The sequence below is a fragment of the Manis javanica genome, chromosome 8, assembly GCF_040802235.1.
Source record: "Manis javanica isolate MJ-LG chromosome 8, MJ_LKY, whole genome shotgun sequence".
In the NCBI taxonomy this organism is placed as follows: Eukaryota; Metazoa; Chordata; class Mammalia; order Pholidota; family Manidae; genus Manis; species Manis javanica.
In genome coordinates this window covers 109,822,666-109,843,726 of record NC_133163.1, presented here as the reverse complement: position 1 = coordinate 109,843,726, position 21,061 = coordinate 109,822,666, and the positions used below count along the sequence as shown (strand labels likewise).

At 39.2% G+C, this 21,061-nt stretch overlaps 1 protein-coding gene across 5 annotated transcripts in view; it reads left to right on the top strand.

Annotated features, from left to right (window-relative positions):
- Positions 1–15,446: 15,446 nt before the first annotated feature.
- Positions 15,447–21,061, top strand: part of ICE2 (interactor of little elongation complex ELL subunit 2) — a 53,463-nt gene continuing 47,848 nt past the window's right edge. For all 5 annotated transcript variants that reach the window (XM_073211933.1, XM_017659735.3, XM_017659734.3 and 2 more), the window contains exons 1-3: positions 15,447–15,583; positions 16,508–16,641; positions 17,813–17,917. In XM_073211933.1, the coding sequence (XP_073068034.1) occupies positions 16,601–16,641; positions 17,813–17,917 (146 nt within the window). In that variant the 5' untranslated portion in view covers positions 15,447–15,583; positions 16,508–16,600. The remainder of the gene's footprint in view (positions 15,584–16,507; positions 16,642–17,812; positions 17,918–21,061) is intronic.

Here is a 21,061-nt window from a genome sequence, read left to right as displayed (position 1 = left end):
CTATCATGGCAGAACATGGGCCAGAACGCAAATTCAACAAGGGATGTTGTGTTTTAATGGGACCTCAATCAGTTCCATGAACTGAGTGAAGGACCTTCATTAGAAAAACTCATTCAATAAAGAGCTTAAACTCTTTCACCTATTCTTCCAAGATGACCTATTGGCATTGTTAAAAATCAAAGTATATCAAATATCTAACTAAGGATGTAGTTAACCTTATTAAATATTGATTAGAATTGTTCTGTAATATTACTGAATTTGTAAGATCTTTAGCAAAGATTTTTGAGCAATTTATAAATATAGAGCAAATGTTTCTGTTTATTGCACTTTTTGTAATTGAAGGTGATAAATTCTCAAGCCATGGTTATTGGCTTCCATGCACTGCATATTTACCCACGATTCTAGACATTTTCCATTTTGATGGAAGAGTTGCTGTTACCTTAATTATTAATGCAATCATGTGGTTAACGAGAGCTAATGCTAATAGTTCACCTTTTAAAGTGAATTGGGTACAGTATAAGGAGAAATCTCTTTTAATGCAAATCACTTCATTCCTTATTGCTTCCTTAGAGATTGAAAGAAAAATTTTTAAGCACCATTTAGTATCCTTAGCTTCCTGAGGGTAGAGATTGTATCTCTTTGTGTCTGTACAGTGGCCAGCACATGTCAGCATTTAACAGTTGTTCAATGCCAACAAGCATTCCCCAATTAAAACTTTTTTTTCCTGGGTTTTGTTTGTTTGGGGTTCTTTTGGTAAATTTATAAAATATGCCAAGCCTTATGGTTAATACTTTCTTCTACAACTAAGTATTAAAGCCACCTTTAAAAAGACCACATGAAATGCTGATTCTAATTGTGTGTAGGTCTTGAGGATGCACACAAATTTCACAAAACTCTGTGAGTAGCAAACTCAGCCTTCTGTAAATATACATGCAAGTTTGGAAACAGTAATACTGTACCTATAGATATATGCTGTCTGTTTTGTGTACAGTATGTAAAAACTCCTTTTTTGCCACACTAAAAATGCAAGCCATTTATGGGAATCCTAAAAGTAGTATGTACTAAAACTTTGCTAATGATCTTTATTAGAGAATCATCCAACTTTTCACTTACATTGGGTTTTCTTTTCAATTCACTCTGACAGTAGTCTGCTTATTTCCAGCTGTTTGTTATTTTATTGAGTCCTGAATTTGAAAAAAAAATATTTTGATTCATTTTGTAAATACAAGCTGTAAAAAAAGAGAGATTTAATGTTGTCTTTTAAATACTCCGATTTTCATTCTAATATGAATGTTGTTATATTGTACTTAGAAACTGTACCTTTAATATTACATTACCTTTATTAAAAGTGCATTGAACACATCAATTTTAGATGTGCTTTATGTACTGTTATCCTATAATAAAACTTCAGCTTCTAATGGAACACTTGCCTTATTTTTCTTCTTTTTGCTTGGGTATCAAGCTGCACTGTATGCAGTTCTCTAGTTACATCTTATCTCTACAGAATAGTCTAGGACAACCTCGCTATTCAATGTTCAGTCCACAGACCAGTAGCATGGGCCCCACACCAGACCTGCTAAATCAGAATCTCCATTTTTACAAGCCTCCTGGGTGGTTGCTTTATGTATTCAAATTTGAGAAGCACTGGGCACAGTGAAGTACTTTTTAAAAAATTAATTCATTTCTATTTTGCAGGGGAGGAAACATACACAAGGATCAGAGAGAGCAAAGAAAGAAGTTTTAACATGTGAGATGTCTGCTGATTAGTAGTTAGCTGCCAGAAATGCAGAATGGAGGATTCAGAGGCTGCTTCCTGTCTTGAAGGGGAAGGTATCTGACCTGAGGATAGGAGAGAAGGAATCCTGAATGCCAGAAATCATTAAAGTGAAGTATCGAAATGATGCCAAAGACTTCTGAAAGCTGGCTTTACCTGGGCTATCACTGCCCCATCCCAGACCTACCCCTTCTTTGGAGTAGATTATATAGGAGTAAACCAATGAATTTAACATGGACTAATATCACACTATTTTAATGGTGAAAAAAAAATAAGTTGTTTTTAAAGTCATGTCAAGAACATCCAAATGATAAAATATTCTGAATTCAGAATAAAAGCAACCGAGTTGGCATTTTCCTCCACATACGTACACTGCAGTACCTAAGTGTCTCTTGCCTTCAGGAAAGTAAATATATGAAGTGTTCCCCACACTTGGTGTAGTAAATCATCCCTAATCCTGCTTTAGTTTGCAGAACTACCTTGGAGAAGAGAAAGAAAGAGATTATGTGTGTGAAATATCTGCGGACTGTGTTACATAAAACTATAAATATTTACCACTTTCTTGTATCTCAGGAAATTGAGAGTTAATGGAAATAATGGAATTTGAAATATGACATCTGTCACCTATAGGCCTTTGGCCAAGTTGATAAAAACAATGGTTTATATTCACTTTTCCAGTGTGGAAGCTTGCTGTGCTTCTAGAGTACTTGAATGAGAGGGTAAGAGGACTTTTTACAGTTCTGTTTATAATGATCTCATGGGAGAATTGGAAAGGAAAACATGGCAGTTATTAATAAATTCTTGCAGAGAAAGCCGAAGTAACAATTACAGACTACTGGGTAAGACCTGACACCAAGTGTGTCTTGGTTGCTACTGTTACTACCAAGTTTTGTCATGAGGCAAAGTCAAACAGTCTGCCCCCAAGAATTAGACTTCTGCATGGGCTCTGAGGGTCCATGCAGAGCAGGCCTCTGATCCTCATGACGGGGCTGTGAAAGGCCCGTGCTCGTGTGCGAAGGTGGGAACTGCTGATGGGCTGAGATTCAGCTCAACACCTTGGTTTATGCTTTTGATCCAGAATCTGAAAATGGAGCCCAATAGTGTTCAAAGCCCATGATCCAAAAGCAGCCATTAACATTATATACATTGCTAGAGACAGGAAGAATAAAAAAATGTCTCCTTGCTTCCGGAATTTCAGGAACATGGCAACAAGGGAATTTCTGTCAAGAACCTTCCTGGATCCCCAAAGAATCACACTCAGGGACTCCCACCTTTTCTTAGGGCAAGCCTAGACTCCCGACAGTGGAAGACACCTCTTGCTAGCTTAACAGGCACTCTTGTCATTGCACTGTACCACCAAAAGTGAGCTGCGGAAAAGTCCTAGTGTTTTTCCAATGCCAATTGTTTCTGATGTTGGAAATCGATAAATTAGCCTTTCTGCATTTACTTGATTCTGGATTGTCTTCTCCCTGTATGACTCCAGTAAAATATATTCATGTCTTAGTGATAATCTATTTGTTGTTTATCTTCTTGATGGACTTCTCAAACACTTTTAATTCCAGGATAACTTCCTCTTGGTGAGGGAGAAGTTGCTTCAACTATTAATTGTTCTGTACCTGGAAAACAAACATTAATTTTAATATTAGCCTCACCCCAAATTAATTATGATAGTAACCTCCTAATAAGTCTCACATCCACTTTGACCATTCTTTTTTTTTTGATATAATTAATATACAATTACATGAGCAACATTGTGGTTTCTAGATTCCCCTCATTACCAAGTCCCCACCACATACACCATTACAGTCACTGTCCATCAGCGTAGTAAGATGCCACAGAGTCACTACTTCTCTTCTCTGTGTTATACTGCCTTCACCGTGCCCCCCTGTAAACTATGTGCTAATTGTAATGCCCCTTATTCCCCTTCTCCCTCCCCACCCACGCCACCCACCCCAGTCCCTTTCCTTTGGCAACTGTTAGTCCATTCTTGGGTTCTGTGAGTTTGTTGCTGTTTTGTTCCTTCAGTTTTTCCTTTGTTCTTATGCTCCGCAGATGAGTGAAATCATCTGGTACTTGTCTTTCTCCACCTGGCTTATTTCACTGAGCATAATACCCTCTAGCTCCATCCATGTTGTTGCAAATGGTAGGATTTGTTTTCTTCTTATGGCTGAATAATATTCCACTGTGTATATGTACCACATCTTCTTTATCCATTCATCTACTGATGGACACTTAGGTTGCTTCCAAATCTTGGCTATTGTAAATAGTGCTGCAATAAACATAGGGGTGCATATATCTTTTTAAATCTGGGAGCCTATATTCTTAAGGTAAATTCCTAGGAGTGGAATTCGTAGGTCAAATGGTATTTCTATTTTGAGTTTTTTGAGGGACCTCCATACTGCTTTCCACAATGGTTGAACTAGTTCACATTCCCACCAGCAGGGTAGGAGGGTTCCCCTTTCTCTGCATCCTCGCCAGCATTTGTTGTTCTTAGTCTTTTCAATGTTGGCCATCCTAACTGGTGTGAGGTGATATCTAATTGTGGTTTTCATTTGCATTTCCCTAATAATTAGCGATGTGGAGCATCTTTACATGCGCCTGCTGGCCATCTGAATTTCTTCTTTGGAGAAGTGTCTGTTCATATCCTCCGCCCATTTTTTAATAGGGTTATTTGCTTTTTGGGTGTTGAGGCGTGTGAGTTCTTTATATATTTTTGGATGTTAACCCCTTGTCGGATATGTCACTTGCAAATATATACTCCCATACTGTAGGATGTCTTTTTGTTCTGCTGATGGTGTCCTTTGCTGTACAGAAGCTTTTTAGCATGATGTAATCCCATTTGTTCATTTTTGCTTTTGTTTCCCTTGCCCGAGGAGATGCATTCAGGTAAAAGTTGCTCATGTTTATATTCAAGAGATTTTTGCCTATGTTTCCTTCTAAGAGTTTTATGGTTTCATGACTTACATTCAGGTCTTTGATCCATTTCAAGTTTACCTTTGTGTACGGGGTTAGACAATGGTCCAGTTTCATTCTCTTGCATGTAGCTGTCCAGTTTTGCCAACACCAACTGATGAAAAGGCTGTCATTTCCCCACGGTATATCCATGGCTCCTTTACCATATAGTAATTGACCATATATGCTTGGGTTTATATCTGGGCTCTCTTGTCTGTTCCATTGGTCTATGGGTCTGTTCTTGTGCCAGTACCAAATTGTCTTGATTACTGTGGCTTTGTAGTAGAGTTTGAAGTCAGGGAGGATAATCCCCCCAGCTTTATTCTTCCTTCTCAGGATTGCTTTGGCTATTTGGGGTTTATGTGGTTCCATATGAATTTTAGAACTATTTGCTCTAGTTCATTGAAGAATGCTGTTGGTATTTTGATGGGGATGTATTGTATCTGTAGATTGCTTTTGGCAGAATGGCCATTTTGACAATATTAATTCTTCCTACCCATGAGCAATAAATGGGATGTATTTCCATTTATTGGTGTCTTCTTTAATTTCTCTTAGGAGTGTCTTACAGTTTTCAGAGTATAGGTCTTTCACTTCCTTGGTTAGATACTTTATTCTTTTTGATGCAGATGTAATGGAATTGTTTTCCTGATTTTTCTCTCTGCTAGTTCATCATTAGTGTACAGGAATGCAACAGATTTCTGTGTATTAATTTTGTATCCTGCTGAATTCAGATATTAGATCTAGTAGTTTTAGAGTGGATTCTTTAGGGTTTTTTATGTACAAACTCATGTCATCTGCAAACAGGGACAGTTAGAATCCTTCCTTGCCAATCTGGAGGCCTTTTATTTCCTTGTGTTATCTGATTGCTGTGGAAAGGACCTCCAGAACTGTTGAATAAAAGTGGGGAAAGTGGGCATCCTTATCTTGTTCCCAATCTTAAAGGAAAAGCTTTCAGCTTCTTGCTGTTATGTGTAATATTGGCTGTGGGTTTGTCATATATGGCCTTTGTTATGTTGAGGTACTTGCCCTCTCTATGCATTTTGTTGAGAGTTTTTATCATGACTGGATGTTGAATTTTGTCAAATGCTTTTTCAACATCTATGGAGATGATCATGTGGTTTTTGTCCTTCTTTTTGTTGATGTGGTGGATGATGTTGATGGATTTTTGAATGTTGCACCATCCTTGCATCCCTGGAATGAATCCCACTTGATGATGGTTTATGATCCTCTTGATGTATTTTTGAATTTGGTTTGCTAATATTTTGTTGAGTATTTTTGCATCTATGTTCATCAGGAATATTGGTCTATAATTTTCTTTTTTTGTGTTGTCTTTGGCTGGTTTTGATATTAGAGTGATGCTGGCCTCATAGAATGAATTTGGAAGTATTCCCTCCTCTTCTACTCTTTGGAAAACTTTGAGAAGAATGGGTATTAGGTCTTCACTAAATGTTTGATATAATTCAGCAGTGAAGCCATCTGGTTCAGGGATTTTGTTCTTAGGTAGTTTTCTGATTACCAATTCAATTTTGTTGCTGGTAAGATTTTATGTTTCTTTCTAGGTCAGTCTTGAAAGGTTGTATTTTTCTAGAAAGTTGTCCATTTCTTCTAGGCTTTCCAGTTTGTTGGCATATAATTTTTCACAGTATTCTCTAATAATTTTTGTATTTCTGTGGTGCCCATCATGATTTTTCCCTTCTCATTTCTGATTCTGTTTATGTGTGTAGACTCTCTTTTTTTCTTGATAAGTCTGGCTAGGGGTTTATCTATTTTGTTTATTTTCTCAAAGAACCAGCTCTTGCTTTCATTGATTCTTTCTATTGTTCTATTCTTCTCAATTTTATTTATTTCTGCTCTAATCTTTATTATGTCCCTCCTTCTACTGACTTTGGGCCTCATTTGTTCTTCTTTTTCTAGTTTCATTAATTGTGAGTTTAGACTGCTTATATGGGATTGTTTTTCTTGCCTGAGGTAGGCCTGTATTGCAATATACTTCCCTCTTAGCATGGCCTTTGATGCATCCCACAGATTTTGCAGTGTTGAGTTATTGTTCTCCTTTGTCTCCATCTATTGCTTCATCTCTGTTTTTATTTGTTCATTGATCCATTGATTATTTAGGAGCATGTTATTAAGCCTCTGTGTTTGTGGGCTTTTTCATCTTCTTGTGTAATTTATTTCTAGTTTTATACCTTTGTGATCTGAGAAGCTGGTTGGTACAATTTCAATCTTTTGAATTTACTGAGGCTCTTTCTGTGGCCTAGTATATGATCCATTCTTAAAAATGTTTCATGTGCACTTGAGAAGAATGTGTATCCTGTTGCTTTTGGATGGAGTGTTCTGTAGATGTCCATTAGGTCCACCTGTTCTAATGTGTTGTTCAGTGCCCCTGTGTCCTTATTTTCTGTCTGGTTGATCTGTGCTTTGGAGTGAGTGGTGTGTTGAAGTCTCCTAAAACGAATGCATTGCATTCTATTTCCCCCTTTAATTCTGTTAGTATTTGTTTCACATATGTAGGTGATCCTGTGTTGGAAGCATAGATATTTATAATGGTTATATCCTCTTGTTGGACTGTCCTTCTTTGTCTCTTGTGACTTTCTTTGTTTTGAAGTCTTTTTTGTCTGATACTAGTACTGCAGCTCCTGCTTTTTTCTCCCTATTAGTTTCATGAAATATCTTTTTCCATCCCTTCACTTTCAGTCTGTGTATGTCTTTGGGTTTGAAGTGAGTCTCTTGTAGGCAGCATATAGATGAGTCTTGTTTTTTTATCCATGCATTGACTCTATGTCTTTTGATTGGTGCATTCAGACCATTTACATTTAGGGTGGTTATCAGTAGCTGTATACTTATTGCCATTGCATGCTTTGGATTCATTGTTACCTAAGGTTCAAGGGTAATTCCCTTACTATCTGACAGTCTAGTTTAAGTCAGTATGTTATCACAAACACAACCTAAAGCTTCTTTTTTTTTTCCTCCTTTTTCTTCCTCCTCTATCCTTTATATATTAGGTATCATATTCTGTACTCTTTGTCTATCGCTTGATTGACTTTGGGGGGTCATTGATTTGATTTTGCATCTGCTTAGTAATTAATTGTTCTACTTTCTCTGCTGTTGTTTTATTTCCTCTGGTGACAGCTATTTAGCCTTAGGCATACATCCATCTATAGCAGTCCCTCCAAAATGCACTGTAGAGGTAGATTGTGGGAGGTAAATTATCTCAGTTTTGCTTATCTGAAAATTGTTTAATCCCTCCTTCAAGTTTATTTATTAGTTTTATTTTGGTATCATTAATCTACAATTACATGAAGGACATTATGTTTACTAGGCTCCCCCCTTCACAAGTCCCCCCCACATACCCGTTCACAGTCACTGTCCATCAACATAGTATGCTGTAAAATCACTACTTGTCTTTTCTGTGTTACACAGCCCTCCCCGTGCCCCCCACACACTATACATGATAATCGTAAGACCCCCTTTCTTTTTTTCTTCTTTCCTTCAAATTTAAATGATAGTCTTGCCAGATAAAGTAATCTTGGTTACAGGCCCTTCTGCTTCATTGTATTAAATACATCATGCCACTCCCTTCTAGCCTGTAAGGTTTCTGGTGAGAAGTCTGATGTTAGCCTGATGGGCTTTCCTTTGTATGTGATCTTATTTCTCTCTCTGGCTTCTTTTAATAGTCTGTCCTTATTCTTGATCTTTGCCATTTTAATTACTATATGTCTTGGTGTTGTCTTCCTTGAGTCCCTTGTATTGGGAGATCTGTGGCTCTCCATGGCCTGAGAGACTATCTCCTTCCCCGGATTGAGGACGTTTGCAGCAATTACCTCCTCAAAGACACTTTCTATCCCTTTCTCTCTCTTCTTCTTCTGGTATCCCTATAATGTGTATATTGTTCCATTTGGTCTGGTCACACAGTTCTCTCAATATTCTTTCATTCTTAGAGATCCTTTTTTGTCTCTATGCCTCAGCTTCTTTGTATTTCTCTTCTCTAGTTTCTATTTCATTTATCATCTCCACCATATCCAACCTGCTTTTAATACCCTCCACTGTGCTCTTCCACAATTGGATCTCTGACCAGAATTCATTCCTGAGTTCTTGAATATCTTTCCGTACCTCCATTAGCATGTTAATGATTTTGTTTTGAACTCCCTTTCAGAAAGAGTCATGACATCCATGTCATCTTTCTCAGGAGTTATATTAATTTTACTCTGAACCAGGTTTCTTTGGCATTTCTTATTTGTATACAGTGCCCTCTAGTGTCCAGAAGCTCTACTCTCTAGAGCTGCTCAGCCCCTGAAGCAATATTGGGGGTTGCAGGGGAGTGGTATTGGTGCCTGCAGGGAGAAAACAGCTTTTTCCTGCTTCCTGGCTGCTGTGCCTGTCTCCACTGCCTGAACCAGTGGGTCGAGCACTCAGGTAGAAGCCTTGATGCTTTGTGTTTGTAGTTGCTGTAGACAGATCTTCCCTCTGTCTGTCCTAATGCCAGGGTAGGGATTGCCGGTTTGTGAGCCAGGTGGGGCTGACTGGGAGAAAGGCACAGTAGACTGCCTATCATGGAGGGGGTCCTTGGAGCTGTGTAGGCAGCCAGGGAGCTAGAGCACCTGAAGATTGTGAAAGCTCCCAACCTGCTGGGAAGAGTGCACCCAGACAATTTTGTCTACCTTTCCTTGCTCCTGAGCAGTAAGCTCTGTGCACTTCCTGCCCCTTTAGCAGCCCTCTTGCTAAGGGCTTCCTTGTTAGGAAGTCTCTCAGACTGCCCACCTTTCTTTTGTCCCAGAGCAGCCAGATATGGATCCCAGCTTTCCTCAAGCAGCTGGAATTTCAGACCCTCCAGGAATTCTGCCTGTCTTAACTTTCCAATCCCCTAATCACGAGAGTATCATGAAATGTAGGTTTGTGCTCCCAGAGAGCAGATCTCTGGAGTTGGGTATTCACCAGTCCCAGACCTCCACTCCCTCCCCACTGGTGAGCTGCGGTGGGTGACTGGCTTGGGTCCCACTGGGCCACAGCTTTGGTACATTAGCCTGCTCTGTGAGGTCTGCTCTTTTCTCCAGGTGTATGCAGTCTGGTGCAGTCCTCTTTCCTTTTGCTCTTTCAGGATTATTTGTATTAATTATATTTTCATATTATATGCAGTTTTAGGAGGAAGCCTCTGTCTCACCTCTCACACTGCCATCTTTAATCCTCCCTCTCTAGCTGCTTTCAAAAGTCTGTCCTTATCCTTGATCTTTGCCGTTTTAGTTATTATATGTCTTGGTCTTGTCTTCCTTGGGTCTGTTGTATTGGGAGATCTGTGCACCTCCATGGCTTGAGAGACTATCTCCTTCCCCAGATTGGGTAAGTTTTCAGCAGTTACCTCCACAATTACACTTTCTATCCCGTTTCTCTCTCTTCTTCTTCTGGTACCCTATAATGTGAATACTGTTCTGTTTGGATTGCTCACACAGTTTTCTCAGTATTCTTTCATTCTTAGAGATCCTTTTTTCTCTCTGTGCCTCAGCTTCTCTATATTCCTCTTCTCTAATTTCTATTCCATTTACCATCTCTTCTACCACATCCAATCTACTTTTAAATCCCTCCATTGTATCTTGCATTTCAGATATGGAATTTCTTAATGATTGAATCTCCATCCTAAATTCGTACCTGAGTTCTTGAATATTTTCTGTACCTCCATGAGCATGTTTTGATTTTTATTTTGAACTCTCTTTCAGGAAGATTGGTGATTTCAGTTTCATTTTGCCCTTTTTCTGGAGTTTGTGAGATTTTGGTCTGAACCAGGTTCCTTTGACATTTCATATTTCTATGTAGCACCCTGTAGTGCCCAGAAGCTCTAGTCTCTGGAACTGCTCACCCCTGGAGTGAGGTCGGGGGTTGCAGGGGAGCAGCTCTGGTGCCTGGGAAGAGAAAAGAGCTGTTTCCTGCTTCCTGGCTACAGTGCCTGTCTCCACTGTCAGAGCCAGTGGGCCAAGCACACAGGTGTAAGCCTCTGTGCTTTGTGTGTGTAGCTGTCATAGGCGGGGCTGGCTGGCCTGATGCCAGGGCAGTGACTGCCAGTTTGCAAGCCAGTCCTGGCAGGCCATGAGGAAGGCTCAGCAGGCTGCATATCACAGTGGGGGGTCTCTGAGCTGAGTAGCCAGCCAGGGAAGTGGAGCGCCTGAAGCTCCTGAAATTTCCCAATCTGTTGGGCAGAGCGCACTCAGACAACCTTGCCCACCTATCCCTTCTCCCACACAGCAAGGTCCGTGCAAACCCTGCCCCTTCAGCAGCCCTCTCGCTGCTAGGAAACCTCTCAGACCATCAACCTTTCCTTTCCTTTGTCCCAGAGCTGCTGGATGTGGATCCATGTCCTCCACAAAAGGCTGGAATCTCAGCCTCTCAAGTGTTCTGCCTGTTTTAGCTTTCCAACCCCACTAATCTCCAGAGCACCATGCAATATGGGTTTGTGCTCGCAAAGCAGATCTCCAGGGCTGGGTGTTCAGCAGTCCTAGGCTTCCATCCCCTCCCCACTCCATTTCTCTTCCTCCTGCCAGTGAGCTTGGGTGGAGGAAGGGCTTGGGTCCCCCCAGATCAAGGCTTTGGTATGTTTTCCTGTTTCATGAGGTCTGCTCTGTTTTCCAGGTGTATGCAGTCTGGAGAAGCCTTCTTTCCTGTTCCTCTTTTAGGATTAGTTGTATTAACTGTATTTTTGTATTATATGTGGTTTTGGGAGGAGTTCTCTGTCTCACCTCTCATGCCACCATCTTGAATCCCTGACCATTCTTTCTTTATCCCTCCAATAAAATACACACTGCATTCTAAAAGCATATATAATTGTGTCCTCTTAAAATTATTGGAATTAACTGCTATCATCAGCCTCTCTCTGTTTGTGCTCCCTATAAAAGATACAGCATTCAGCTGAATGGTTGTTTCTGGGTCTTTTTTTTAGCCCAGGGACCAGAACATGACAAAATATATTTTAGAAAGTATACTCTTTTCTGAATAGAAAATTTTGAACATTTAGGCACTCTGTTCTGTCACAGCATATCCTGGGCCAGAGTATTTTGTTGGTTTTCAGGAATAATAATAATTCCCTCTCCACTTGAAATACCATTTATTGCTGAAAAGCCTGATTTGAGCAAACTACTACTGGCAACAATATTTACCCCAAAACTTTCTGAATCAATTACAAGATTTAAACCTCTTTGCTAGACTGTTGCTTCTGGATTCTCATTTTAAAAGGACCTTACAGATGTTTATAAATTCATGCAGCAATTTCCCAGGTGAGGTAGTTACTGTGCTATAAACTCTCCATGGACAACTTCACCCCAAATCAAGCAAAGGAAGTGTATTAGCTGAGGGGTATGAAAATGACAAGGTACTAATAAAAAAATAGATGAACTTGCACTTTTCTCTGTCTTGATTAAGTCCACAAGAAGAAATACGCATCTAGTAGCAGCTATAATAACTTCACTTAGTCAGGTGGTTGCAGCTAAGAGTTCTTTTTTAATTTTGGTCCAATGAAACATTTTATAAACTCAAAATAAGTACCTACAGTTAAAAATTCTCTCAAAATGAAATTGACTTCTCATTCAACATCTGAGTTTATTTGTTTCTCAGTTTGCAGAAATGGAAAACGAAATCTTTATCCTGCTTAAAGATTCACAGAATAAAATGGAATAATCACTTTGGAAAGTAATCTGGCCATCTCTTAAAAAGCTGAATTTACCATACAACTCAACAATTACATTCCTAAGTATTTGCCCAAGAGCAAACAAAAAGTTCACACAAAGATTTGTGTACAAATCCTCAGAGCAACACTACTCATAAAAAAAAAATGAGCCAAATAACCCAATAGCCAAAAAGTGGAAACATATAATGTCCACCAACAAGTGAATGGATAAACAAAATGGGCCATATCCACAAATTCCACTACAACTTACAACAAAACAACTACTAATACCTGCTACAACTTGGAGGAACCTCAAACATATTCTGCTAAGAGAAAGAATCCAGATACGAAAGACTGTAGGATGTATGATTTCATTTATATGAGATGTCCAGAAAAGGCAAGTCTACAGAGACAGAAAGCAGATTAATGTTTGCCTATTCCTGGGGGTAGGAAGAGAGATTAACTGCAAATGGGCACAAAGGATTTTTCAGGGTAATAGAAATATTTTTAAACATAGTAGTGTTAAGAGTTGCAAACCTCTGTTCATTTACTAAAAATCAGTGAATTGCACAATTAAAAGGTTAATTTTTTGGTACATAGGTTATATCTCAATGAAGATGTTGTAAACACACACACTGGTTTCCCCATCAACCACAAAACAAAGTCCAAAATTGGAATTCTCCAGCATTGTATGAAGGCCCTCTCTGGCGCCCCTGTCCCCTTTTCCAGCCCAGTGGTCTTTATTTCCCCCACATAACAATGCAGTAGAGTTTCCTCTTTCCCAGAACATGCAGTACTATTTCACACTTTTGTGCTTCTCACACCTGAAAACCCACAGCCCCTTCTCTACCCAGAGAACTCCTACTCATCCTTCGAGACCCAGTGTAAATTGAACTCCTTCTATGAAGTAGTCTCTAAATTTTCTCAGTCAGAATGAGTTCCTACCTCATTGTGCTCCCACAGAATCTATAATATGTATGTATACTATTATTTATTGTATTAGAATCATTTTCTTACAATGCCACCTCCACTGTAGGGTTGTTGGGTTTTGGGATGGGGGCAGAAAAACTATATACTAGTTGGTACTATTTGTTGAACATTTACTCTTTGCATTTACTCTATTTTTTTTTTTACAAATTACTTCTAATCCTCACAACAGTTTTGTAGGTAAAATATTACTGTCTCCATTACCCAGATGGAGAAACGGGCTCAAAGAGGAGACACAAGATATCTAGAATTGTACTACCAGTAAGGAGAAAGACTGAGATACAAATCCATATCTGCCGGACTTCAAAAATCCTTGCTCTTTTAACTAAACTGCTTCTGATTTACAAAGTAGAGCATAAAGAAGACAGGATGCATATATTTAATATGCTGTAATGCCAAAAGTTATGAGACCTAATTTTTAGTATCAGCTTTATCACTGATCATGTAATGTTGGAAAAGTCACTTGAAAATCTTGACTTCAGTTTTCTAATCAGGAAAACAAGGACTAGATCACCTCCAAAGTTCCTTCTGGCTCTAAAAATTCTGATTCTATGTGCTATGTTGGAACCACTGGAACTCAAATACATCAACTGCTCGATGATAACCTGCAGTCTAAACACAGGCTGTTTCCTGTGATGTCATCATACTACATGGCTGTGGGCTGGTGCGTCCTGGAGCATGAGTGCTTGAACACTTCTCAGGCAGTTCTTGAGCCCTTGCTGAAGACTAGGATAGGACTCCCAACTCTCTCTGACTGCATGCTTTGTGAGATAGTACCCAACACTTGAACCTCTACACTGCCTTGATGTCCATCTCTGTCCTAGTACAGGCCATCAACAACACTCACCTAATAAGAAAAATTACCTGCTTGGTGGCATGTATTGCACCAGTTGATTTGCAAGCATTTGCAAGCATTGTCTCCAAACCAGCTTCTTCCCTACAAACTCATTCAATATGTTGCCAGATAAACTTTCCGGAAACATAAAAGCTCTGATTGTGTCTGTTCTCTGCTTATAAGCTCCCCACTCCCCACCCTATCCCACCTCTCAGCATTCTATTTCTTAAACAATAAAATAAAAATCCTTAGTCTGTTTTATAACGTCTTCTGTGGTCCCGTCTCAACCTATTTTTTTCAAACGCTTTTTTCCTTTCATATTCTTCATAGACCTTGCATTCCAGGCAAAATATATTACTTAAGGATCCCTGTATTGAAGGTAGATTTTCAATGTAAGTATAACTTTTATGTAAACATAATTTTAAACAATACCATAAATCATTTTAAAATTTAGAAAATGCATTCCTGCTGACACAGACTCTATCATGCAATAGGTTTATGCAGCATCTTGTGCATTCTTTCTGGAATGCCCTTTCCCATCATCCACATGCTTCAAATTCTTCAAATGAGCTGATATGTCAAGTGCCCGATGTAATAACTGACCTATAAGTACAATAAATATCTTCAGCTATTCGAACCTGCTTTCTGTCCCTTTCATTAGTAATTTGTCTCCCTCTCTGAATTCAGTCTTTCCTATAATGTAGCTTATCACTTTCTGTTTTGTTTTGTAGCTACTTAATGTCAATATCTTAGATTCCCAAATTCGGAATTCGGTCTTAATCCTATGGGTACCCAGCACCACACACAAAATTTAAGTGCTGAATAGTTTCCTTAATTAATGGGAATAAACTAGTGTGAGAGCAGAGTAGTCTTTGGTGGAAACTGGCATCCAAAATTAGATGGGTGTGGAGCGGAGACATTCTTGTGTGCCAGGTGCTGTGCTGAGCACAGCTTCATCCCTTATTTCATTTAATCCTTTCAAAAACCCTACTGAGTAGGCACTAATAGTATCTCCATTTTACTGATGAGAAGTCAGAGCTAGAGAAGTTAAGACATTTGCCTAAGGTAACAACCGAGTCTGAGTCTTTCCAGTAGTGTGCTTGACTCCTGTCCTTGCAATTATCATTCCCTCAAGCTTGACAACTTCTCCCACGGGGCGAGACGAACGCAGCAAACACTGTCCCACGTGCAGTACGCGAGGGGGTGGGGGAGCTTTCGAGACGCAGGGCTCCGCCCTCTGGGACGCTGGTGACGTCACCACGCAGGACCGGAGCGGCGCGGCCACGTCCTTTAAATAAGGCCTTTCCAGGGAGCGCGTGCCTGAGGAGTGGGGTGGAGCGTGTGCGGAGTGGGTGCTGCGGCCCGGGCCGGAGCCGCCGTCGACCACGAGGTGGGCGGAAAGGCTGCCCCGCAGCCGAGACCCGAAACGGAGGGCGCTGTCCTGCAGGCGGGCGCGCTCGGGAGGCCCGGGAGGGGGGAACATGGCGGCCCCCTTGGCGGGTCCTGGACCCTCCGCTCCTGGTTCCGGCCGCGGCCCCTTCTCCCGGCTTTGCTCACCCCTTTGTTCGCCTACCTGGAACTTTTGTCTCTCCTTTCATCCCCTTTCCCTCAGCCACCGCTTTTGCCTTTATCGACTCTCTCTCTCCAGCCCCCACACTGGGTCGAAGTGTGAAATGTCGATATAGTAGGAGCCGGTCAGGTACAGAGAGACCGACTCCTAAATTTGCTAGTTTTTCACATACCACTTTTTTTTTAGTACTCTCGGGGTGAGGGAGAAGCGCTGAACATGGAGTGGTCATGCCAGTGACCAAACCTGGTAATTCCTCTAAGCGATCCTGTGAAGTGTTCACTAAAGTTGCTTGGACCTCAGTCTCCTCAAAATTGAAGTTTTCTTTGGAAGATTCTTGATACCCAGGGAACTTTTGTGCTGCGTTGCTTGCCAGAATCTGCCCCGTATACATAATGTATGGTTAGGAAAACGGGAAGCATGATTTATTTTGACAGTAAGGGGGTGGGAGATGCTGAGTTAACACATACAACTCCGTGCCATAAAGTGATACAGTATGTAAGTAATGAGAACACCATTCTGTTTTCTCAGTGAGTGTGAGTGTGTAATTTAAATGGAGAAGGACTAATCCTATGTCAATATTGCTGTTCTGCTACAAAATACGTGGGGAATATTCATCTGTCTGATATATTCTATCTTAGTGTCGGTTGAGGGTAGGTGTTAGGAACAGGTTCTTCCTCACGTGAATTAAGAGCACCTGGCCTAGCCATCACCTGCTTTTGATCTTGACCTTTTGTCTTTCCGCAGTTGAGGGCAGGTTCTGGAGAAATCGTGCCTCCGCTGGAGCTGCACTGCCAGGCAGTAGAATTGTGAGCTTGAGTGAAGCAGAAATCTAGGAATATGAGCTCCATGATGGCCATCAGTGAACCAAGACTGAACTGGTAAATTGAATCTGTTTCTAATCTAAAGAGTGAAGTGGGGCTGGTGGCTGGATTAGGTAAAGAGGATTTCAGGCTTTGAGAGATTTGGAGGAAACAGAAAGAAGGTACAAGTCCAGTGGCTCAGTATTTACCCCATTCTCATCTTTACATACTGAGTACTTCTGGATTCTAGCTGATTGCACTTCCTCTCCTAAAATGACAACAGTTCAGCTAGTCAGTTTGCTACTAGGTATAACTCTATCTTGTGTTTATTGTTGGTTTCTTAGTGAAGGAGAGATGCTGAATTTTCTTGTATCCAAGAACACTGCCCAGTTCTGTACAAGTATTAAAAAGACCCTTTTAAACAATAAAATAGATTTTGTTTGTTATGTTGGAATCTTTATCAAGTGATAATGTAAAAGCATCAACTGTATAAGTGTATGAGAACCTAATGAAGAGAAGACTTGGTTAAGTTATATAGTGGCTTTATAGAGACCTAACTAATTCATGTGCTATATATCAATTTAATGCACATTTACTGAGCATCCACTCTTTGCTAGCCAAGGAGAAGACAGTTGCTTTAAAGAAAATGCTTCTCAACTTATTTTTGTCTCATTAACTATTGGGCCATGCCACAAGACACTGCAAAGACTGACTGTACTATCTATTTTCATTAACTTGGCAAAGTGATAAATGGTGTCCCTCTATTAAAACCACTTCTAAAGTCATATATGATTTTTTGTAACACCATAATTTAGAGACGTATTATAGTAAGTGCTTTCTATATAGTGAGCATCAAATAAATGCTGGTTACTTTAAGCAATCAAATTTCTTAATATCATGCCAAAGAGCCCAAGGTGAGCCCTGCCCCAGACAGACACTTTACTGGACTTCAGTCTGTTCTATTCTTAAACCTGAAGTATCTCTGGCATTTACTTGGGTACTAAAGGAAAAAGCAGAGCAGATTGTTAGAACTGGAGAACTTAAGAATGGGCCAAGGCTAAAAGCTGTTCAAGAAGTAAAACATTTAAACTCACATAGGGTACATGAAACTAAAATTGTTAAGAAATGATTGTCTGGGAAAGGGGGTATAGAAGGCATGTAATCATAATTTGCAATTGTACCATTATGTTGCTTAATCTAGCATGCAATTTTGAATTGTCCAGTGCAAGTAAATTACTTTGTTTCACAGGGATGTTTCCCCAAAAAATGGCCTTAAGACGTTTTTCTCTAGAGAAAATTATAAAGATCATTCCATGGCTCCAAGTTTAAAAGAATTATGTATTTTATCTAACAGGTAATATCTTTATTTATTTGGTTATTTATTTCTGTATTTGTTATTTTTATGATAGTTAAAGTTTTATATCTATGTAAAATTTAGAAAATAGAAGAACCCAGACCCAAAGATGCAAAGATGACTGACTGCTCTGGGGTGTGTGTGTATATACTTTCAAACCTTTCTCCACAGATGATCGTATATATATTAAACAAAAATGGGGTCATATTATAAATACTATAAATACTGTACAATTGTTTTTGCCATTTGTCTTTTTCATTTAGATAACATTCTGGTGTGTATCTTTCCATGCCCTCTCACATACAGCTCAATGTTCTTTTTTTTTTTTTTAAGGTATCATTGATACACACTCTAATGAAGGTTTCACATGAGCAATATTGTGGTTACTACATTCAACCATTTTATCAAGTCCCCTCCACACCCCATTGCAGTCACTGTCCATCAGCATAGTAAGATGCCACAGAGTCCCTGCTTCTCTTCTCTGTGCTATACTGTCTTCCCCATGACCTGCCCACACACCATGTGTGCCAGTCATAATGCCCCTCAGTCCCTTTCTCCCGCCCTCCCCTTTGGTAACATCTAGATCCTTCTTGGAGTCTGTGAGTCCGCTGCTGTTTTGTTCCTTCAGTTTTGCTTTGTTGTTATACTCCACAAATGAGGGAAATCATTTTGCACTTGTCTTTCTCCGCCTGGCTTATTTCACTGTAGCTCCATGTTCTTAGTGGTTGCATATTACTTCATAATATAGATAAACTTTTCATTTCATTTAGCTAGTCCTATATTGTAAAATGTTTGTGTTCCTCTTTTTTTGTAATTAGAAACCATACATCGATGAATTTCTTGTAGCTATTTCTACAAGATAAATTCATATAAATTGAAATGTTTGGTCAGATGGGTGTATATACTGCCATATAGCCAGAGATTTTTTTTTTCCTCTCTGGTATGAAAATGGCTATTATGTGATAAGTTTCCCTTCTCACTGCTTGCCTGCCTAAAACAGCACTTCTGCTCTTTGTGGCTAGCTGTTTCTATGCTTCTGTGAATGAATCTCGACACCAAGTAATGGGATTTACTAGGAAGGGGTGTAAATATGCCAAATGAGGAATTGGGGAGTTCCCCTAGGGGAGCTCAACATTTACTATCATCCTTTCTCCACCCCTTTCCCAGTAGGTGAAGCATATGTCCAGCCTCTGCATTGGATGGGACTCCATCTTTTCCTGCCATCTCAGTACCTTTCTATCAGTTAGCATCCCCTCTTACCCTATATTTTTCTTCTCTCTTGATCAGTATTTTGAAGTGCTCAAGTTTTTCCTGTCTCAATCCCTGGACTCCTCATTTCCTCCTCGTTATTTTCTTACCTCTTCTCTCATCTGTACTTAACACTTCTTTAAAGCTTGTATATGCTTGGTGAGAGGAAATGAGGAACAAAGACATCTCTAAGACATACAGAGAACGAAAAACAAAATGGCAATAGTAGTAAATCCTTCCCTATCAGTAATTACTTTAAATGAATTAAACGTTACAATCAAAAGACAGGTTGAGAGAATAGATTTTAAAAAACCAAGTTCACTGCACATCCTACTGCATTTGCTTTCACTGAGCACCCCACTCTGCTCCTCTCAAGATCATCAGTAAGCTCTTGACTCTGGAGGTAGCTTACCCTCCTAGTTTTCCTCCTAGTTTTCTTGTGACTGTGGCATTTCTCAGTCTCTTCTGCCATCTTCTTTTCAGGCTTACCATACTGGATCACCACACTGTGGAGTTTTTAAAAAATACTGATTTTTCACCCTCAGCCCAGCCTTTTCAAGCTGAACCTTTGAGGATGTGTCTGTGGAATCAATTAATTGACTATGTAGATACTCATTTAGGTCGTTTCCATTCCTATATTATTACCAATGGTGATCATCCTTTTTATATTTACATTGGTATTAAATACGATAAATTCCTGTAAGAGGAGGGTATGCATGTGGTGGGTTTTTTTGAAAGATACTACAATATTGCCATTGAAAGCATTAAGGAAACAAGTGCTTTTTTGATTTCATCAAATAAATAGATAAGTCACATAAAAGCAAGAGTAAGTTGTATTAAAGAGACAATTTCAAAAATAAGTGTAAGAGGCAATTTCAGAAGCAAATTCTTCTTGCTAAAGAACGTAGTTATAATGTCTTCGCTACTTTCAGCAACAGAAGGTTGAGATAGTAGATCCCTTATGAATGTGCATCTATGGCTGTTTTTAAAAGCTATTTTCATTATTCAACTTGTACCATACCTTGGGGATAACTGATTTTTAAAACTTATTATCAATTAAAGAATTGCCTTTGTTTATTTGAATCAATGCCTACCAATTCTAGAGTCCTGGGATTTAGTGAACATGTATCTTTACCTTTAAAGAACAAACTCACCATTTTATTAACTTTTATCTCCACTTTTACCTCACCTTTTAGAGTAAACATTTCTAATATCAATCTTCTTCATTCTGCCACTATTTCTTAATTATTCTAATGGTTCATTTTCAGTCCAGTTCTAGTCAGCCCATCCCAGGTACAGGGTTATAGTCTGGATTATTTAAAAGGGAGAAGACATCTTGCTGGTAGTTGGGTACACCTAACTCCTAAAGTCTTTTTTTCTTAGAACATGTTTTTTCTTTAGATTTCTATACAACACAAAATAATAATTTACCTTTTTACATAGAAAAAGTAAAGATTGAAGGCATTGATTTCATATATTTCTAGTCACTTTTGCTAACCTTATATATTAAGTTTTATCACAGTAAGAATTGGATTTTGAGACTATTCATTTATACCTATTTTCTTCATGAAAAAATAAAAAACTTTTATTAGGCCTAATTCTGTTATTTTTGTGTTCTCTAACATATTTGAGGAAATATCAATACCTCTATTGAAAAGGAAAATAATTTACATTATAAAATGTATTTTAATATGCAAATGCAGAGATTATTTCACTGAGTCAGCAATATGAGGTTTTTCAACTCTTCTCCCTCCACTAAAAGGTAAACCTTTCCCTTTTTTTAAATTAAAGTTCCTGGTTGTAGTTAGTTATAACTGCATTTTAAGCCAACAAGGGGGAAAGTAGCTTCAGATACAAAAAAAAAATTATGACATTTTTACATGTTTAATACAGAAA